General features: G+C 35.7%; 1 protein-coding gene and 1 pseudogene across 2 annotated transcripts in view; both read left to right on the top strand.

The window, feature by feature from the left end:
- MICU1 (mitochondrial calcium uptake 1) overlaps positions 1-15,373 on the top strand; it is a 280,725-nt gene that overhangs the window by 172,937 nt on the left and 92,415 nt on the right. For both annotated transcript variants that reach the window (XM_037804432.1, XM_037804431.1), the window contains one exon: positions 6,292-6,489. In XM_037804432.1, the coding sequence (XP_037660360.1) occupies positions 6,292-6,489 (198 nt within the window). The remainder of the gene's footprint in view (positions 1-6,291; positions 6,490-15,373) is intronic.
- Positions 526-2,060, top strand: LOC119510223 (annotated as a pseudogene).

The raw sequence follows: 15,373 nt of genomic DNA, 5'->3' as shown, positions 1-15,373 counted from the left end.
GATATTCTGATGTATCTTCAACATAGTCCTGAAGTTCGTATGGCAGTTGTCCTTTTGGCTTCTGAAACTCAGAAGGACATACAGATTTTGGCCAACTAGAAACATCTAAAGGAGCAGAGGATTGCTTGGAACCAGGAGGCTGTTTAGAATTTTCTAAATTCATTAAGACCAGTGCAAGTACTGTTCTGGAAATTACTATAAACTGTGGACAAAAGACACAATTACTTGAAGATACTAGAGAGTGATCATGGGCAGATACTAGAGGAGAGTTGAGACTTGGAAGAAGGGAATGACACTGGATGAGTTCCCACTCTCTACAGCTTTTATCCTGAAGGAGTCCCCAGTCTGCACCATAAGGATTGACTAAAACCCTAATAGAAAACCCTCAGTTTTTTTGACTTGAAAAACCAGAGCACAGAATATGAGATAACTAGAGTCGCTGGAAAGTAAGAAAGTGGAGGGTGTGGGGGGATGGGGGAATCCCAAAAAGGAGAGAACCTGAGAGGGGGAGCCCCAAATTCTGTTTATAAATTCCAGCCAAGTACAGTCAAGCTAATTACCTACTAAAACAAAACAAAACAAAACCAATTCTTTGCCTTTCCAGGACCCTCATGTCAATGTGAGGAGTGGGGTGAAATGGTAGGGCTGCAGCCCTGGCTGCAGCCACCATGGACCATGAGGGGAATGTGGATTCTGGAGGAATTCTACTTCAGCTGGAGTCTGTACTGCCAGGCAGAAGCTTTGTGAGCCAGAGTGAAGCAGAACCCTAGGAATGAGCTCCAAGATGGCCATGGGACAACCAAGACTGAACTGGGATGCTTCCCCCCAAAATGGCCTTAAGACATTTTTCTCTTGAGGAAATTATAAAGATCATTCCATGGCTCCAAGTTTAAAAGAACTATGTATTTTATCTAACAGATAGAAAATTTGAATGCCTCAGGCAAGTTCTGTGAAAAATGAGCTAGCTTTTAGTTCAGCAGCTCAAGCAAAGGAAAAAGTTAAAACCACAGTTAGAATGGTTCTTCTTCCAAAACCAAGAGTTCCCTATTCTCGTCTCTCTCATTTCTCACAGAGAGAACAGAGGAGTTTTGTGGACTTGTTGGTTAGTTATGCAAAAATTACTACAAATTCCAAAGTTGTTGGAATAAATAAAAATGACTACAGTACTTGGATATGAAAAAACATGTGAATGATAAAGTTACTGAATTCCTAAAGTTTTTCAGAATTTTGCAAAGAAATGTGTACAAGATTATAATATGCTTTCTGATGATGCTCTCATCTTCACAGAGCAAATTTTAAGAGTTTGCATTGAACAAGTAAAAAAAGATCCAGAATTCTATCCTCTCCATGAAGTCTCCAGCTTAATGGGAGGCATACCATTTAAAACAGAAATGGGATTAACGTTAGGAAAAAACTCTTCTTGCATTGGGCAACATAAAATATGTGAAAACAATATTTCCCTGAATGCCTGCAAAGTTGCAACTCTCAAAATATAATGTATCTACCATTGAAACACCAGAACAAACAACTGCAGCTCTGCCAGATATTAGTAGTGATCCAAATGCAGGAAAGCTTATTTCAAAATATCACCCTCAGATAGCTCTAACTAGTCAATCATTATTTACCTTTTAAAATAATCATGGACAAATACAGGGAACAATGGGAAAGTCATAGGTTTTCAAACATTCAAACTTAGCTCTGATTTCCAAACAGATTTTTTCTCAGGTGAAATTGCAGTGTATTTGTCAAGGTTATAAAGAAAGTTAAACAGAATCAGTATGAGAATCTTGTACATCATCACATATCTTCAAAATTAATGTAGCATAAAGCAAACTAATAAGTAATATTACTCTCTCACTGCTCTTTTTTTCAAATCACTTTGCTAAAAAGCATTAATCAACTGTAAATAGTGAGTTTTCTCTGACCTTTCTATCACACAGATCCTTTTCCTTAACTCATTTTATAGCAGATCATTAAGCAGAACTAACCCAGCAAATTGTATTTAAAAAAAAAAAAAAGAATATCTTATAACCGTTTGTACTACATTCACCAAGGCCATGGCAGAAATGCTTTTTAGTTTCAAAGTAGGAGAAGTGATAACTATCAGTTGTGAGAAGAAAAGAAATGAAATTTTTTTTGAGACCATGTATTATGTAAACATAGCACATAGTAGGCATTCAAATGAATAGTTGAATTAATATGTTTTGATCGAATCTTATGGCATATCCTTAACAACAGTTATCTAAATAAAAAGGTTTTAAGGAAATATTTTCTAACTGAAAGAAAACAATCACACAAAGACACCCACATGCATACACAAAAATCTGGTGATACATACTTAAAAAGAGCTTTTAATGAAAGCACATTAGTGGTTAGTAATAATTTACACTTAGATGGGACAATATTTAGACCACATTAGTAATCATTAATGAAGATGCCCTAACATTAATTAATTTTTCCTAAAAACATCCCTTTTTCCCCATTTATATACATACATACTGTCTGCACCACACTTTTGCTGCTAACATACAGAATTTCCAAGGAAGAAAAAAATTTTAATGCTATCATAGGAAGGATATAAATACAATATTTATGATCACAGGCAAGATTTAAATTATGGCAGTTCCTACTGCTGATGCCCAATACTGGTTCACTAGTATTGGAAAATTCTTCAGTTTTCACACTCTGACAGGCAAAATGAATTGTGTATTGCCTTTAAATAGAAGAAGCATTGTTCTCATTATCCTGTATTTCAACTGAAAGTCTAAAAAGCTTCAATTTAAATAATTAAAAAATCCGTTGCATACCTTATCCTTCATCTATCTCTCCAAGTGCTTGAGAAACGAATGTCAAATAATCTTGTTTACGTGATAAAACACGAACCCAGGGGGAATAAAAAGCAGCTACAAAATTTATGATCTTATCCTAGAAATATTTGAGGTAGAAGGAGACTTAGAGATAATGTACTTTAACCCTGAATTTTTCTAGTGAGAAAATTAAGGCCCAAAGAGGATAAGTGACTTACCTAAATTGTTCCACTACAGAGTAGCAAAATCAGACCCCATTTTTCCTAACTCTCCATCTAGTGTCTTTCCATGGTACTCTTCCACCATTTATAGAGCCAGAGAATTTTGTTAACATCTCCTCTTCATAACTCACACTATTTGACCAATAGATTAAATGGCTTAGGAATAATTGAATAGCCCCTGTAAGAGATAGTGTGTTCTTGTTGGAGAGTAGTGGATTCTCTGATAGTAGATCCATTTCAGTCTTCATCTCTGATTCTTTTCATCTTTGAGACTACAAAACCCACATTCTTTCCTCTATACTTCACTGCTTCCTGTAGAGCTTTTTGCTGTTAGAATAATCAACTCAAAATAACACATTATTGTCATCGAGATACAAATCTGTGTCCACCAATAGATTGTGTTCCCTTGAGGACAGGACTAAGTCTAACTCTTTTTTGTATTCCTTAGTGACTGGAACATAGTTTATGATCAGTAGATATTTGTAAAATTGGATTTTTTAAGGATAAATAGATTTTGCAAGTTATATGAAAACTTTGAATTGCGAACACTTTTGAAATATCTATTTCATTGCTCTGTTTTAGTTATGCATAATAATTGATGTAATGTTCATGTGTAGATAAAAATTAAATTATTTGCATGTTAACAATATAATATATGGTTAATCTTTGCTAATTTTTTCTCAGCTTTACTTCCTTTAGTTCTAAAAATGGTGATAGCTTTATTTTTAGATCAGTATAATGGCATGATTATTTAATCAAAATTATAACAGCTGCCACTCATTTAATGCTTTCTGTGGAAAACCCTCTACCCTAGAAACAGTTGCATATGTTATCTCTCATCCTCACAACAACCATGTAAATATGAGTAATATTGTCCCCATTTTACCTAAAGAAACTGAGACTCGGAGAGATGGTGAAACTTGCTCAAGTAGACATAGCTAGTAAGTAGTGGATTTGAACAGATCTTTCCTGACTTCAGAGCTTTGGTTCTTTCCACTTCATCAAGGTATTGGGTTGAAAGATTGCCCAGCAAGTTACAAATACATGAAGATTTTGTGTCAAAGAAATGCATCACTGACAAGATAAAATTATTTTGCAGATATATGGTTTAAATCACTTTCATAAATATTTTCAGCATTTCAGGGACTTAACACTATAGGAGTTCATTTTCTTACATAAACTCTAAAATGGATGATCAGTAGACAGTTCTCTACCAAGCACTGATTCAGGTATTCAAATTTTTACATCTTGTGACCCTGCCAGATTCTTCATGTGGCTTCCAAGGTAGCCACCAAAGGAGAAAGAGTATGGAGGATTTTACTTGGGAAATTTTTATGTGCTAGACCTGAAGGGTCACATATTAAATTCTGTTGGCTAGACCTCAGTTCTGGGGCCATATGTAATTGCAAGGAAGGGTGGGTACTAGAGTCTAGTTGGTACCCAGGAAGAAGAGGAAATGACTTTGGCAAATAGCTAGCCAGTCTCTGATACAGAATCCTTTATATGGAAAGAAATATTATAAATCAGTAAGAAAAAGAGAGATCTTCCCCTCTCCCTGTAGAAAAATGGGCAAAGGCACTACACAAAAGAAGAAATACAAATGACCAATAAACATACAAAAAGACACTTAATTTAGAAAAAAAAATAAAAGAAATGCAAATTAAAAACAGTAAAATATCAGTTTTGATTTATTTAATTGGAACATTTAAAGATAATGGCAAGTGCTAGCTAGAGTCTGGGAAAATAGACACATTTATAAATTGTTAAATATGTAAATTGGTTCATCTTCTCTGGAGAGTTATTTGGGAATATTTATCACCATTTTAAATGTTACCTTTTGATCTACCAATTCTTTGTGTAAATTTAAGTGTCTATTACTACTTTGTTCATAATACCAGAATATGGGAAACAAATTAAATGTCCATCAGTTAGGGATTGGTTAAATCCCATGCAATAGAATTACTATGCAGCCATTAATGAGTATGAAATATATGTGTGTGTATGTATGTATGCGTGTATGTATATATATAAACATTGAAAGAAGTCACATTGTTAAGTGAAAAAAATAGGCTACAAAGTAAAACCCCATATATGTAAAATAATAATGTCTGTGCGTCTATACATACATACATACATACATACATATAAATAAACATACAGATAAATAACAAAGGCTGTAATTATATAAAGTGTTAACAATTATCTGGAGGGTGAGATTGTGTGAAACTGTCGCTTCCTTTTTTTTCTGTATTTTTGACTTTTTATTATAATAAACAGATTAATTTTATAATTAAAAATTTGCTATCTTAAAAAATAATCTCTTTAAATTTTCTTAAATTTTTTTTATGGTCACAGATAATTAAATAAATTAAAAGATTTAATTAAAGTAAATCGTTTGTTATAAATCTTAAGTTTTTAAGTATTATTTTTTTTTAATTTGGCACTTTAAAAATTATCTCCCACAAGGATATATGTATCGTCCTTTATTATTTATCCTTAGATATCCTAATTTTAATTATTCTAAATAGTTGTTTTCCTTAGCTAGTAAAGAGGTAGAAATGACTACAGAAACTAGTTATTAAAAAAAAGCTCTGGCAATCATAGACTTGCCTCAAAAAGCTCATTTACATAGTTAGGCCACTGTTGCTAATCCCAAAAATTATCCTTTCTGAAAAACTCGCTGGAAATACACTCAAAGGTTTAACTAATTCCCCATCTTTTCTTGGAGAATTATTTCATGGTAACATTGCATTTCATGTATCATTCTGATAGCTGTGTTATATTCTTAAATGTCAGGTATTTACCTAGAGCTGTGCTGCCCCTCTTGTTTCAACTAGAGAGTCAGTAGTGAGAAGTATGAAAATTTTTAAAGTCTCCTGAGATACGAAAGATAATACCATGTGGTTGATAATTGTTCTCCTAGTTGGGTGGGAGAGGTTTTGCATCTCAGAAACAAATACGTACTCTTTTGAAGAGCATCCCAATTATAAAGGTACCAGGCTGCCTGGGGTAGGACCTGGTTCTGTTACTTGCTAGCCCCATGTCCTCCGGCAGGTTATTTAACTCCATGCGCTTCAGTCTCCTCATCTGAGAAATGAGAAAAATAACAGAGGTTACCTCACAGGACTGTAGTGAGCGTTAAAGGAGATCGTTGTAGCTCAATAGAGGCAAATAGTGAACAATCCATAAAGTCAGTTGTTCTTCCCTTGCTACATTTTCTCACTCTGTGATTTTTTTTCTTGGTGGCTTTGCTTCTGCGTTAGGTTCAGAGCATCATTCGCTCCCAGACCAGCATGGGCATGCGCCACAGAGACCGCTCCACCACCGGGAACACCCTCAAGTCTGGCCTGTGCTCAGCCCTCACAACCTACTTTTTTGGAGCTGATCTCAAGGGGAAGCTGACAATCAAAAACTTCCTGGAATTTCAGCGTAAACTTCAGCATGATGTTCTGAAGCTAGAGGTAAGTATTTCTTGCACATAGAGTCACGGGGTTGGGAGGGCCTGTTTCTGTAGACATGCTTTCAGTTTATCTCCAACTATGGAAACTGACTGGTTTGAAACTTATCAGTGATCTGTAACCTGACAGCAGGTAGAAAATAACATGTTCTGTGAAAACGTCATGGAGTACAGTGGTTATGGGACTGAGAGCCAAAAAAGTCTAAGTTGAAAATCTTAGTTGTCTTTGGATATCCAGCCTGAGGAGGAAGAAATTGAGATGTCAGAGCTACTCTCAACCTGAGCATGTTTCCCCAGTTTTATGTTTGTTGTGTGGAAGGTACCAGGAGGTGGAGGTGAGGAAGTTAATAGGTCATTTCTGTGAAATTTTACAAAGGTAGTAGCATCTGAAACACAAAATGTCAGAATGAATGAATGGATGGATGGATTAATTAGTTCAGAGTTGCAAAGCTATCTTACTGTGTTTGGGGATTTACAAGTTTTGTCTTCCCACTTAAAATTCATGCTGTCAATCTATTCAGTCCTTGGGCACAGCCCTCTAAAAACATTACAGTTTTCTATATGTGTATTTATTGAATTAAATGTGTTTTGGGTTAATTGGCCACTGATTCTATTCTATTCAAAACATTTATCAGGTACTTTATGTGCACTTTTGTCTAGAGACAAAATGTGAAGTCTCTAATTTCATGAGGTTTTTAAAAAATTTCCTTAAACTGGTATTACTCAGTCTCTCTCTTTTTTCTAAACACATCCCCTACTTTAATATTACTTGAAATTTCAAAACAGTAAATACTGTGACTAAAAGCACATGAAAATATTGGAGAAAAGCACTGGCTTGTTTTCAAACTGAATATATTACTTCTCTATCTGTTCTCCCTGTCTTTCCCTAAGATTCTGGCACACTACTCCTACCTCTTCTACCCACCTAATGCAGTTAAGGCAGTTTGAAAAGCCACAGCTGAATAACAATTATTGATAAGCATGCTGCTTAATAGTCATACCCTAGGGGAGGAACAGAAGTACAGATAATACTAAAACACCAAATCAAACTTTGAAATGTGCTTTTGTACTTGTTTTTGAAACTGATATAATTAATATTCAGAGAATTTACCCCAAGAAGCAAAGTACTGAATCTCTACAATTTATCTCCACAATTGGTCCAAACTCCTTGAGTAGGCCCCTGTATCCCCTATACTAACTGGCAAGTGCTATCTATATAGTATAGAAATTAGCTTACTACATTGAGTAGGCCCTGTATCCCCTGTACTAACTTACTACATTGAAAAGCGTTACAGCTTCCCTTTCCAACTCCAGCAAGCACTGCTGGGTGGATAACTCTGCCTAGTGCAGAGGACAAGGCTAAGCATCAGGAAAGGGGCTTACAGGAAAGGTGGTTCAGTGTTTGGATTTCAAATGTTTTCTCTACCACATACCGAGTAATATGAAATAGTGATACATCAGCCTAGCATAACACTTAGAAAGATTTTAATTGAAGCAAAAAAGATTATCTGGGCAGCTTTCAGTTAACCAAAAAATTAGCCTTAAGTTAACCATAATAGTTTCTAAATATTCTAAATATTCTAATAGTTCTAAATATTCTACTTAGCTGAAGTTTTGCTTTTGTCTAGTTGTTCATAGAAGGCTTTATCTTCAGAGTACCCATAGTATTCTGGTTCTTGTCACTTACTTTACCACAGTAAACTATTGTAGGTAATAGAGTTCAAGATAAAACGTCACAGAATGGAATCCAAGATCATTTAAGACCTAGGGATCTAGAGCTTTATTTGGAAATGCTAATACTACTATTTTCATTCAGTAGAAAGGCAGTGAATTTCTTTGAAATTGTGTGAATCACGGCTTTATGTTCACTAACTTGAATTGTTTATATATAAAATACAGAGACACTACAACAAAAAAAATAGAAAAATACATAGTTCTTACCTTTGTGAACTTTGCATTCTTAAAGGATTATTGAAATATACTCCAAGAAGAAGGAAGTAGATATCATCCAACAATTTTGGTATAAGAGTTGGTATGCAATAGAATTCAAGACCAATGCCTGTGTGTCTAGCATGCATACCTGGGATGGTCCTCTTTGGAAACACTGTAACACAATCTGGGAGTGTAAATTATTTTAATTTATTAATTACATAATTACAATTCAACATGGAGTATAGAGTCATAAATTGTAGTTAAAGAATAAAGCACAAGAGAGGTAGTACTTTTAACAAACTTTAAACGACATCCAAAGGGCTGAGCAGGTGACAGCTTAACACCGATTTGTGGAAAAACAAGAGGGAGTCTTGAGAGAGAAAGCATGAGGCATTTGTCTTTCATCCTGAGATGCTGCAGAGCTGAAAACCTGCTAAGCATATTTAATAGATTGTCAGTGAGATAGAAAAGTATAAAGCCATTAAAGATTTCATACATGTGCCTGCATATAACCTACATCCAAATACAAAAGAAAAGAGACGTAAAAGGCGCTTGTGTCTAAGATACTTATTCTAGAAAGCCCTCCTGTTTTTAACATTGATTTAAGATTATCTGTAGGCTTTTGGCCAAGATGTACCAAGAGTATTCCTGTGAGTCAGTCAAAAACTGAAATTTTTAGAGATAGGTAACTCTTCATGTAGGCTTCTTTGTGAAAGAACCCAGTCTAACATGTAGCAAGTGTTGTATAAATTGTTTACTAACCCTGAATCCATTCTTCAGGATTCTTGGAATGACACAGGTCCAATGAATAAGTGCCTTCTTATTGATAATACACAATACTGGGAGTACTGTGTATTCCCAGTTAGAGTTGTAATTCTTTAAAGAAGTGTGAATAGTGGAAAAAGCATGGCTTAAGTGCTGGTGAGGACTTGGTTAAAATTTCTATTTCACCACTTACTGGCTTTGTGACATTAAATGAGTTATTTAGCTTCCTCATTTGTAAAATAGGATGATGTTTAATTGACATGCTGTTATGTGCCTAACACCACACAATGTTACTATGCCTTTAATAAGTGTTAGTTTTAGTATTGTAAGCTGAATAAAGCAGATACCATGAAATGGCTTGGGTTTAAACAATGGGAATTTATTGACTTACAGTTTTGTGGCTGAGAAAAATGTCCACATCAAGGCAATGCTTTCTTCCTGAAGACTGGCTGCTGGTGATCTTTGACTCCTCTGCCACATGGCAAGTCATATGGCGGCATCTGTTGGTCTCTCCCTTCCTTTTGGTTTTGTTGCTTTCAGCTTCTTCCTTCCATGACTTTCTGTCTCTCTGTCTGAATTTCCTTCTCTTATAAAGGACTCCAGAAAGAGGATTAAAATCCATCCTGGACCACGCCTTCATTGATATAACTTCATCAAAAGGTCCTACTTACAGTAGGTTCACACCCACAAGAATGGATTAGCTTTAAGAATTTCACTTTTTGGGGTACATACAGGTCCAAACCACCACAATGTTCTTTCACCTTCTCTCTCACCTGGGATGCCCTATCAACTCGTATTGTGATAAGCACTTAGTAGGCACCCTAACAGGTCATCTCGGATGAATCATTGAAAGACCTTACTTTCATTTTGAAATAGTTTTCTAATAAAACATCTGAAAAGTGTCAGCAATTTTTGTTTATATAAAGCACTTTTAATTTTGCTTTTCAAAGTTTAAGTAATTTCTTCCTTTGCTGGGCATGAAATAAAATCTCATCTTCACAGCCAGGATTGAAAATGATTAATAGTATCGTAATAACTTTCCTGTGGGTTTTATAATAGTCTTCCTCTCTCTCTCTCTCTCTTTCTCTCTCTCTCTCTCTCTCTCTCTCTCTCTCTCTCTCTCTCTCTCCCTCTCCCTCTCCCTCTCCCTCTCCCTCTCCCTCTCTCTCCCTCTCCCTCTCTCCTCTCTCTCTCTCTCCCCTCTCTCCCTCTCATTAGTTTTATTTCATTACTTAGTTAACTACTTTAAAATTTCAGATCAAGAAGATTTATTGTTCCATTTAGTTGTTTCTATCTTTCTTCTCACCAAAATAGCTTTGAAAGTGAAGAGAATGCTATTTAGCTGTCAAATTTAATTTCCAGAGGGGGCAGAGAAGAAGGAGCCATCCATGCACATTTATTGAGTGCCTACTATGAGCCAGGTACTTTATATATATTACATGCAGCCTTTATTTTCATTCTTGCCAACCCTGTAGGGTTTGGTGGAATTATACCCATGTTAGAGATGTAGAAAACTGAAATCCAAAGAGGTGAAAGTCAATTGCTCAAGGTTACAAAACTATTAAATGGCAGAGCCAGAATTGCAACTCAGGTCTGCTCCATACTGCCTTTCAGACTAAATTATTTCTACTAATCTGAGTTATTACTTGTAGTCTGAGATGAAGTTTCTGTGCCTGGTTTATTTGGGACCCTGAAGAAAAATAAAGTTTTCTGAATTTTAGGAAAAGAAAAGTACTGAATACCTTGAATATGTACAGTCTTCCTTTCCCAGAACTACCTTTTTCCAGTCCCTTTGCCACTCAACTTGAGTCTTATGACTATGAGAAGAAATATTCCATTCTTTGTGTTTGTAAGTTGCTACCTAAACTAGCAGTTTAATTTCTTCCCTTGAGAATCACTAGGTGGTTAGATTTTTTAAAAAAAATTTAATGACCCTAATTATGGTCAGATTTGTTTTATTCTACCTTTTCTCTTTATTTGGGAACTCATAAAAAACATGGGTTTGAAGGAATGACAAGAATATACAGTTGGTTTTAAAAATCTCTTTGAGGTTATTAAAAATTCCATCTAAGGCTACCAAGAATTACTGAGTTAAGTTCCTTGGAGACAAGTGCCAAGCCTAATTCCAGTTAATATATTCATTGATTTCTTGAAGGCTACAGCAAGTAAGATGTCAGTCAAAAATGAAAGATGATAGAGAATTCTTTGAAAGATTATGGTTAATTTTAATTTGGAGAAGAGAAAAAAGACCTGTCATTATAGCAAAGAAAAGTAAAACTACTTTATGCAATAAGGAAGAGTGCAACTCCAAAAAGTACAAGGAAACTGAAAGGGTATCATCTACTAGAATTCTAACCTGTAGCATAATCCTTTTTATAAGTTTTGGGGTCCATATGCTTATTGCATAACTGATCAGGTAATCACATTTTAAGAAGACATGAGTTATCAGTTATCTGCAGACAAATTACATGTGGTTCAAAGGATAACAAATGACTGTCTTCTATTCCCAAGAAAAAAGTATTGAAATCAAGCAGATTTGTTCATTCAGGAAGAAAGACACAAGGAAGATATAAAGAACTATGCTAATTATTCTCATCTATTAAGAGTAAAGCAAAAAAGTAAGAGATTTAAGCTTATAATAGTGTTTATTTAAGTTAAATATTAAGCAACTTTGAAGAAATTGTAACTACAGCTAGATTTAAAAATTACCTAGGGAGAGTCTAGAATCATCTACCCTGTAAATAGTAAAGCTGACATCTTTGTACCCATCTGTAGTGGATTGAATTGTATACCCTAGTTTGGACATATTTTTCATCTTAGTCTGCATTCTGGTAGGTATGTGCCCATTGTAAATAAAATCTCTGCAAGATGTTACTTCAATTAAGGTGTGACCCAGCTGAATCAGGTTGGGCTTTAATCCAGATTATTGGAGTTGTTTATAAACAGAGTACAAATCAGACAGAGAGAGAAGCTACAGGAGCAGCCAGAAGTCAGAAGTCAACAGAACCAGGAGGAAAAAGAAGATATTTCCATGTTATTACCACATTACAGAAAAGTCAGAAACCCTAAAGATCACTGGCCAGCCAAAGTTACTGACCCCAGGAGGAAACAAGTCTTCTAACCTCTGAAACCATGAGCCAATAAATTCTTGTTGTTAAGCCAACCCATTGTATGGTATTTGTTTGAGCAGCTAGGAAACTGAAATACCTATTGTTCTGATTTGAACCTGTAAGTACCCCAGAAAAACATGTTCTTAAATATAATCCATTCCTGAAGGTGTGAACCTATTGTGAATAGGGACTTTTGAAATGGTTCCTTCAGTTAAGATGTGTGTGACCCAGCCCAATCAGGATGGGTCTTAATTCTATCACTGGAGTCCTTTGTAAGTGGAATAAATCAGATATTAGAGTGAGAAATCCACAGGAAGTAAGAAGCTGATATCAGTGAAATCCATAAGAGAAGGGAGAGACCAGGAGACACTGTCATGTGCCAAAGGAGCCAAGGATCGCCAGCAGCCAGCCCCAGAATGCCTTAGTCTTCAAGGAGAAAGCATAGCCTTGATAATGCCTTGATTTGGACTTTTCTTTTAGCCTAAAATGTGTAAGCTAATAAATTCCCATTGTTTAAACCAACCCATTTCATGGTATTTGCTTAAGCAGCCTAGGAAACTAGAACACCTACTAATAAATAAAAATTCTAGCCAACATTTCTTTAGAGCTTACCATTAACCAGGCACTATTCTCAGTGCTTTATGTACATTATTTAATTTAATCTTCACAACCCTATCAGTTTAGTATTATAAATATCCACATTTAATAAATGAGGAAACCAAGGAACCAAAAAATTAAATAACTTGCCCAAAGTCTTACACATAGTAAATGCTGGAGCTGAGGTTTGATTCCAGACAGTCTAAAGACTGAAGTGGCTCCAAAGTCTTCTCATAATCACTAACTTAACTTAAACTAGCTTTCCAGGAACTGTGCTAAGTACCCATAATACAAAAATGAACAAAATATTTTCCCTGCTCCCAAGGAGCTTATAAAAGTGAGATGCATGTATAATTGTGCTTAAGAGTCTCCCCCTGAGTACCTCTTTGTTGCTCAAATGTGGCCCTCCTCTCTCTCTCTAGCTAAGCCACCTCGGCAGGTGAACTCACTGCCCTCCCCCCTACATGGGACTTGACTCCTAGGGGTGTAAATGTCCCTGGCAACACAGGATATGACTCCCGGGGATTAATCTGGACCCAGCATCGTGGGATTGAGAGCATCTTCTTGACCAAAAGGGGGATGCGAAATGAAATGAAATAGAGTTTCAGTGACTGAGAGATTTCAAATGGAATCGAGAGGTCACTCTGGTGGACATTTTTATGCACTATATAGATAACGCCTCTTAGGTTTTAATGTATTGGAATAGCTAGAAGTAAATAGCTGAAACTATCAAACTCCAACCCAGTAGCCTGGAGTCCTGAAGACGATTGTATTACAATGGAGCTTGCAAGGGGTGACAGTGTGACTGAAAACCTTGTGGATCGCACTCCCTTTATCTGGTGTATGGACGGATAAGTAGAAAAATGAGGACAAAAAACTAAATGAAAAATAGGGTGGGATGGGGAGGATGATTTGGGTGTTCTTTTTTTACTTTTATTTTTTATTCTTATCCTGATTCTTTCTGGTATAAGGAAAATGTTCAACAGTAGATTGGGGTGATGAATGCACAACTGTATGATGATGCTGTGAACAGTTGATTGTACACCATAGATGATTGTATGATATGTGAGTATATTTCAAAAAAACTGAATTTAATTTTAAAAAAGTGAGATGCATGAACCAGAAATTCTTATGCTGTGCTGTAAGTACTGTACTAGAGATACATGTATGGTGGCATGAGAGTATAAAGGAGGAATGTGATCATCAGACTGAAGACGGAGGGTTGGGGACCACTCAGGGAATTTTTCCCAAAGGAGGTGATGTTTGAGTCAACTCTTAACTCTGAAATTCATTCTATCTAAAGAATAGGGTGGTTAATATTCATTTGATTTTTGTTCCGGTGGTAGAAGAGATGAGAAGTGGCCAGGGAGCACTGAGAGACACTGGGACTAGAGTCAGGAGATGGTAGACGGAGAAAATGACTGACCGCTCTTATCAGGTTTATCCCAAACCAGGCTTAAATTGATGTGGCTTCTAAGTGTTCTGTTGGTAATGTGACCCTGTGCCCTCAGAGCTCAGTCTGCAGAGATCATTAGGAAACAGGGATAGCTGGGAAAGAGAAAACAAACTTTCTCTAGGTTTCTCCAAGACCTGTTGGGCCATTTGGCAGATCAAATTTGGTCTCTAAAGTTAATATTATTTATGCTGGGCTACATAATATCTAGGGTATCACCGAGTTTCCACATAAATAGATTTTTTCATTTTTATTCCTCATATATCCATCTTCAGCTGCAGATGCCTTTTAGAAGTACAGTCTTGTGAATTTATGGAATTTTTTACATAAAGAGTTAGGGCTAATGACAGGTCTTCTAACGAGTAGACAGAAGCTCGTTTTTCATTTTCTATTTTCCCTTTTAACTAATTAAGCCTCGACTCTATTAGATACCATTTTTCTCTTTTTTAGAGGAAAAGGAGATGTTTAAAAATTAGCTTTAGCTTCTAGCCTGCCATACAGCCTTAGAGGAGTCTAGACAGAGCCTTAGGAACAAGAGCCAACTTGCAGTAATTTGCGAATAAATAATGCATTACAGCCTGTGGACTCAGAGTCTTAACAAATGCCACTGTGAAGGGTCAATTGTTATCCTCTGAATTCAGTTAACAGCACAGAAATAATGATTTGTCAAGTTTCATTCATTTCTCATTATTTTTCTTGTTATTAAGTACCTTTCTCCTCTTACCCAGCCTCTCCATATTTATTTTGCATCAATCTAACCCAATATTAGCATGAATGGGTTTTTTTATTAAAGTTACTTGGACTAATGAAATATGAACTACTGCAATCATTTCTTAACATTAAAAAAAAAAACCTTCTTCAATTAATGTCAAAAAGTCTCTTTTAGGAGACTCCTTTTCTTTACCAGTCTTTTCTTGAGATCTGGTAGCCCATTCTACTTCACAGAAAAATACACAAAAATAAAAGATGTGAAATATTAGTCATTCATCCCATGAAAATTATTGAATGTTTCTAAATATATGCCAGGCTTT

This window comes from Choloepus didactylus, chromosome 15, assembly GCF_015220235.1.
Source record: "Choloepus didactylus isolate mChoDid1 chromosome 15, mChoDid1.pri, whole genome shotgun sequence".
In the NCBI taxonomy this organism is placed as follows: Eukaryota; Metazoa; Chordata; class Mammalia; order Pilosa; family Megalonychidae; genus Choloepus; species Choloepus didactylus.
This window is presented reverse-complemented; position numbering and strand designations above follow the sequence as displayed.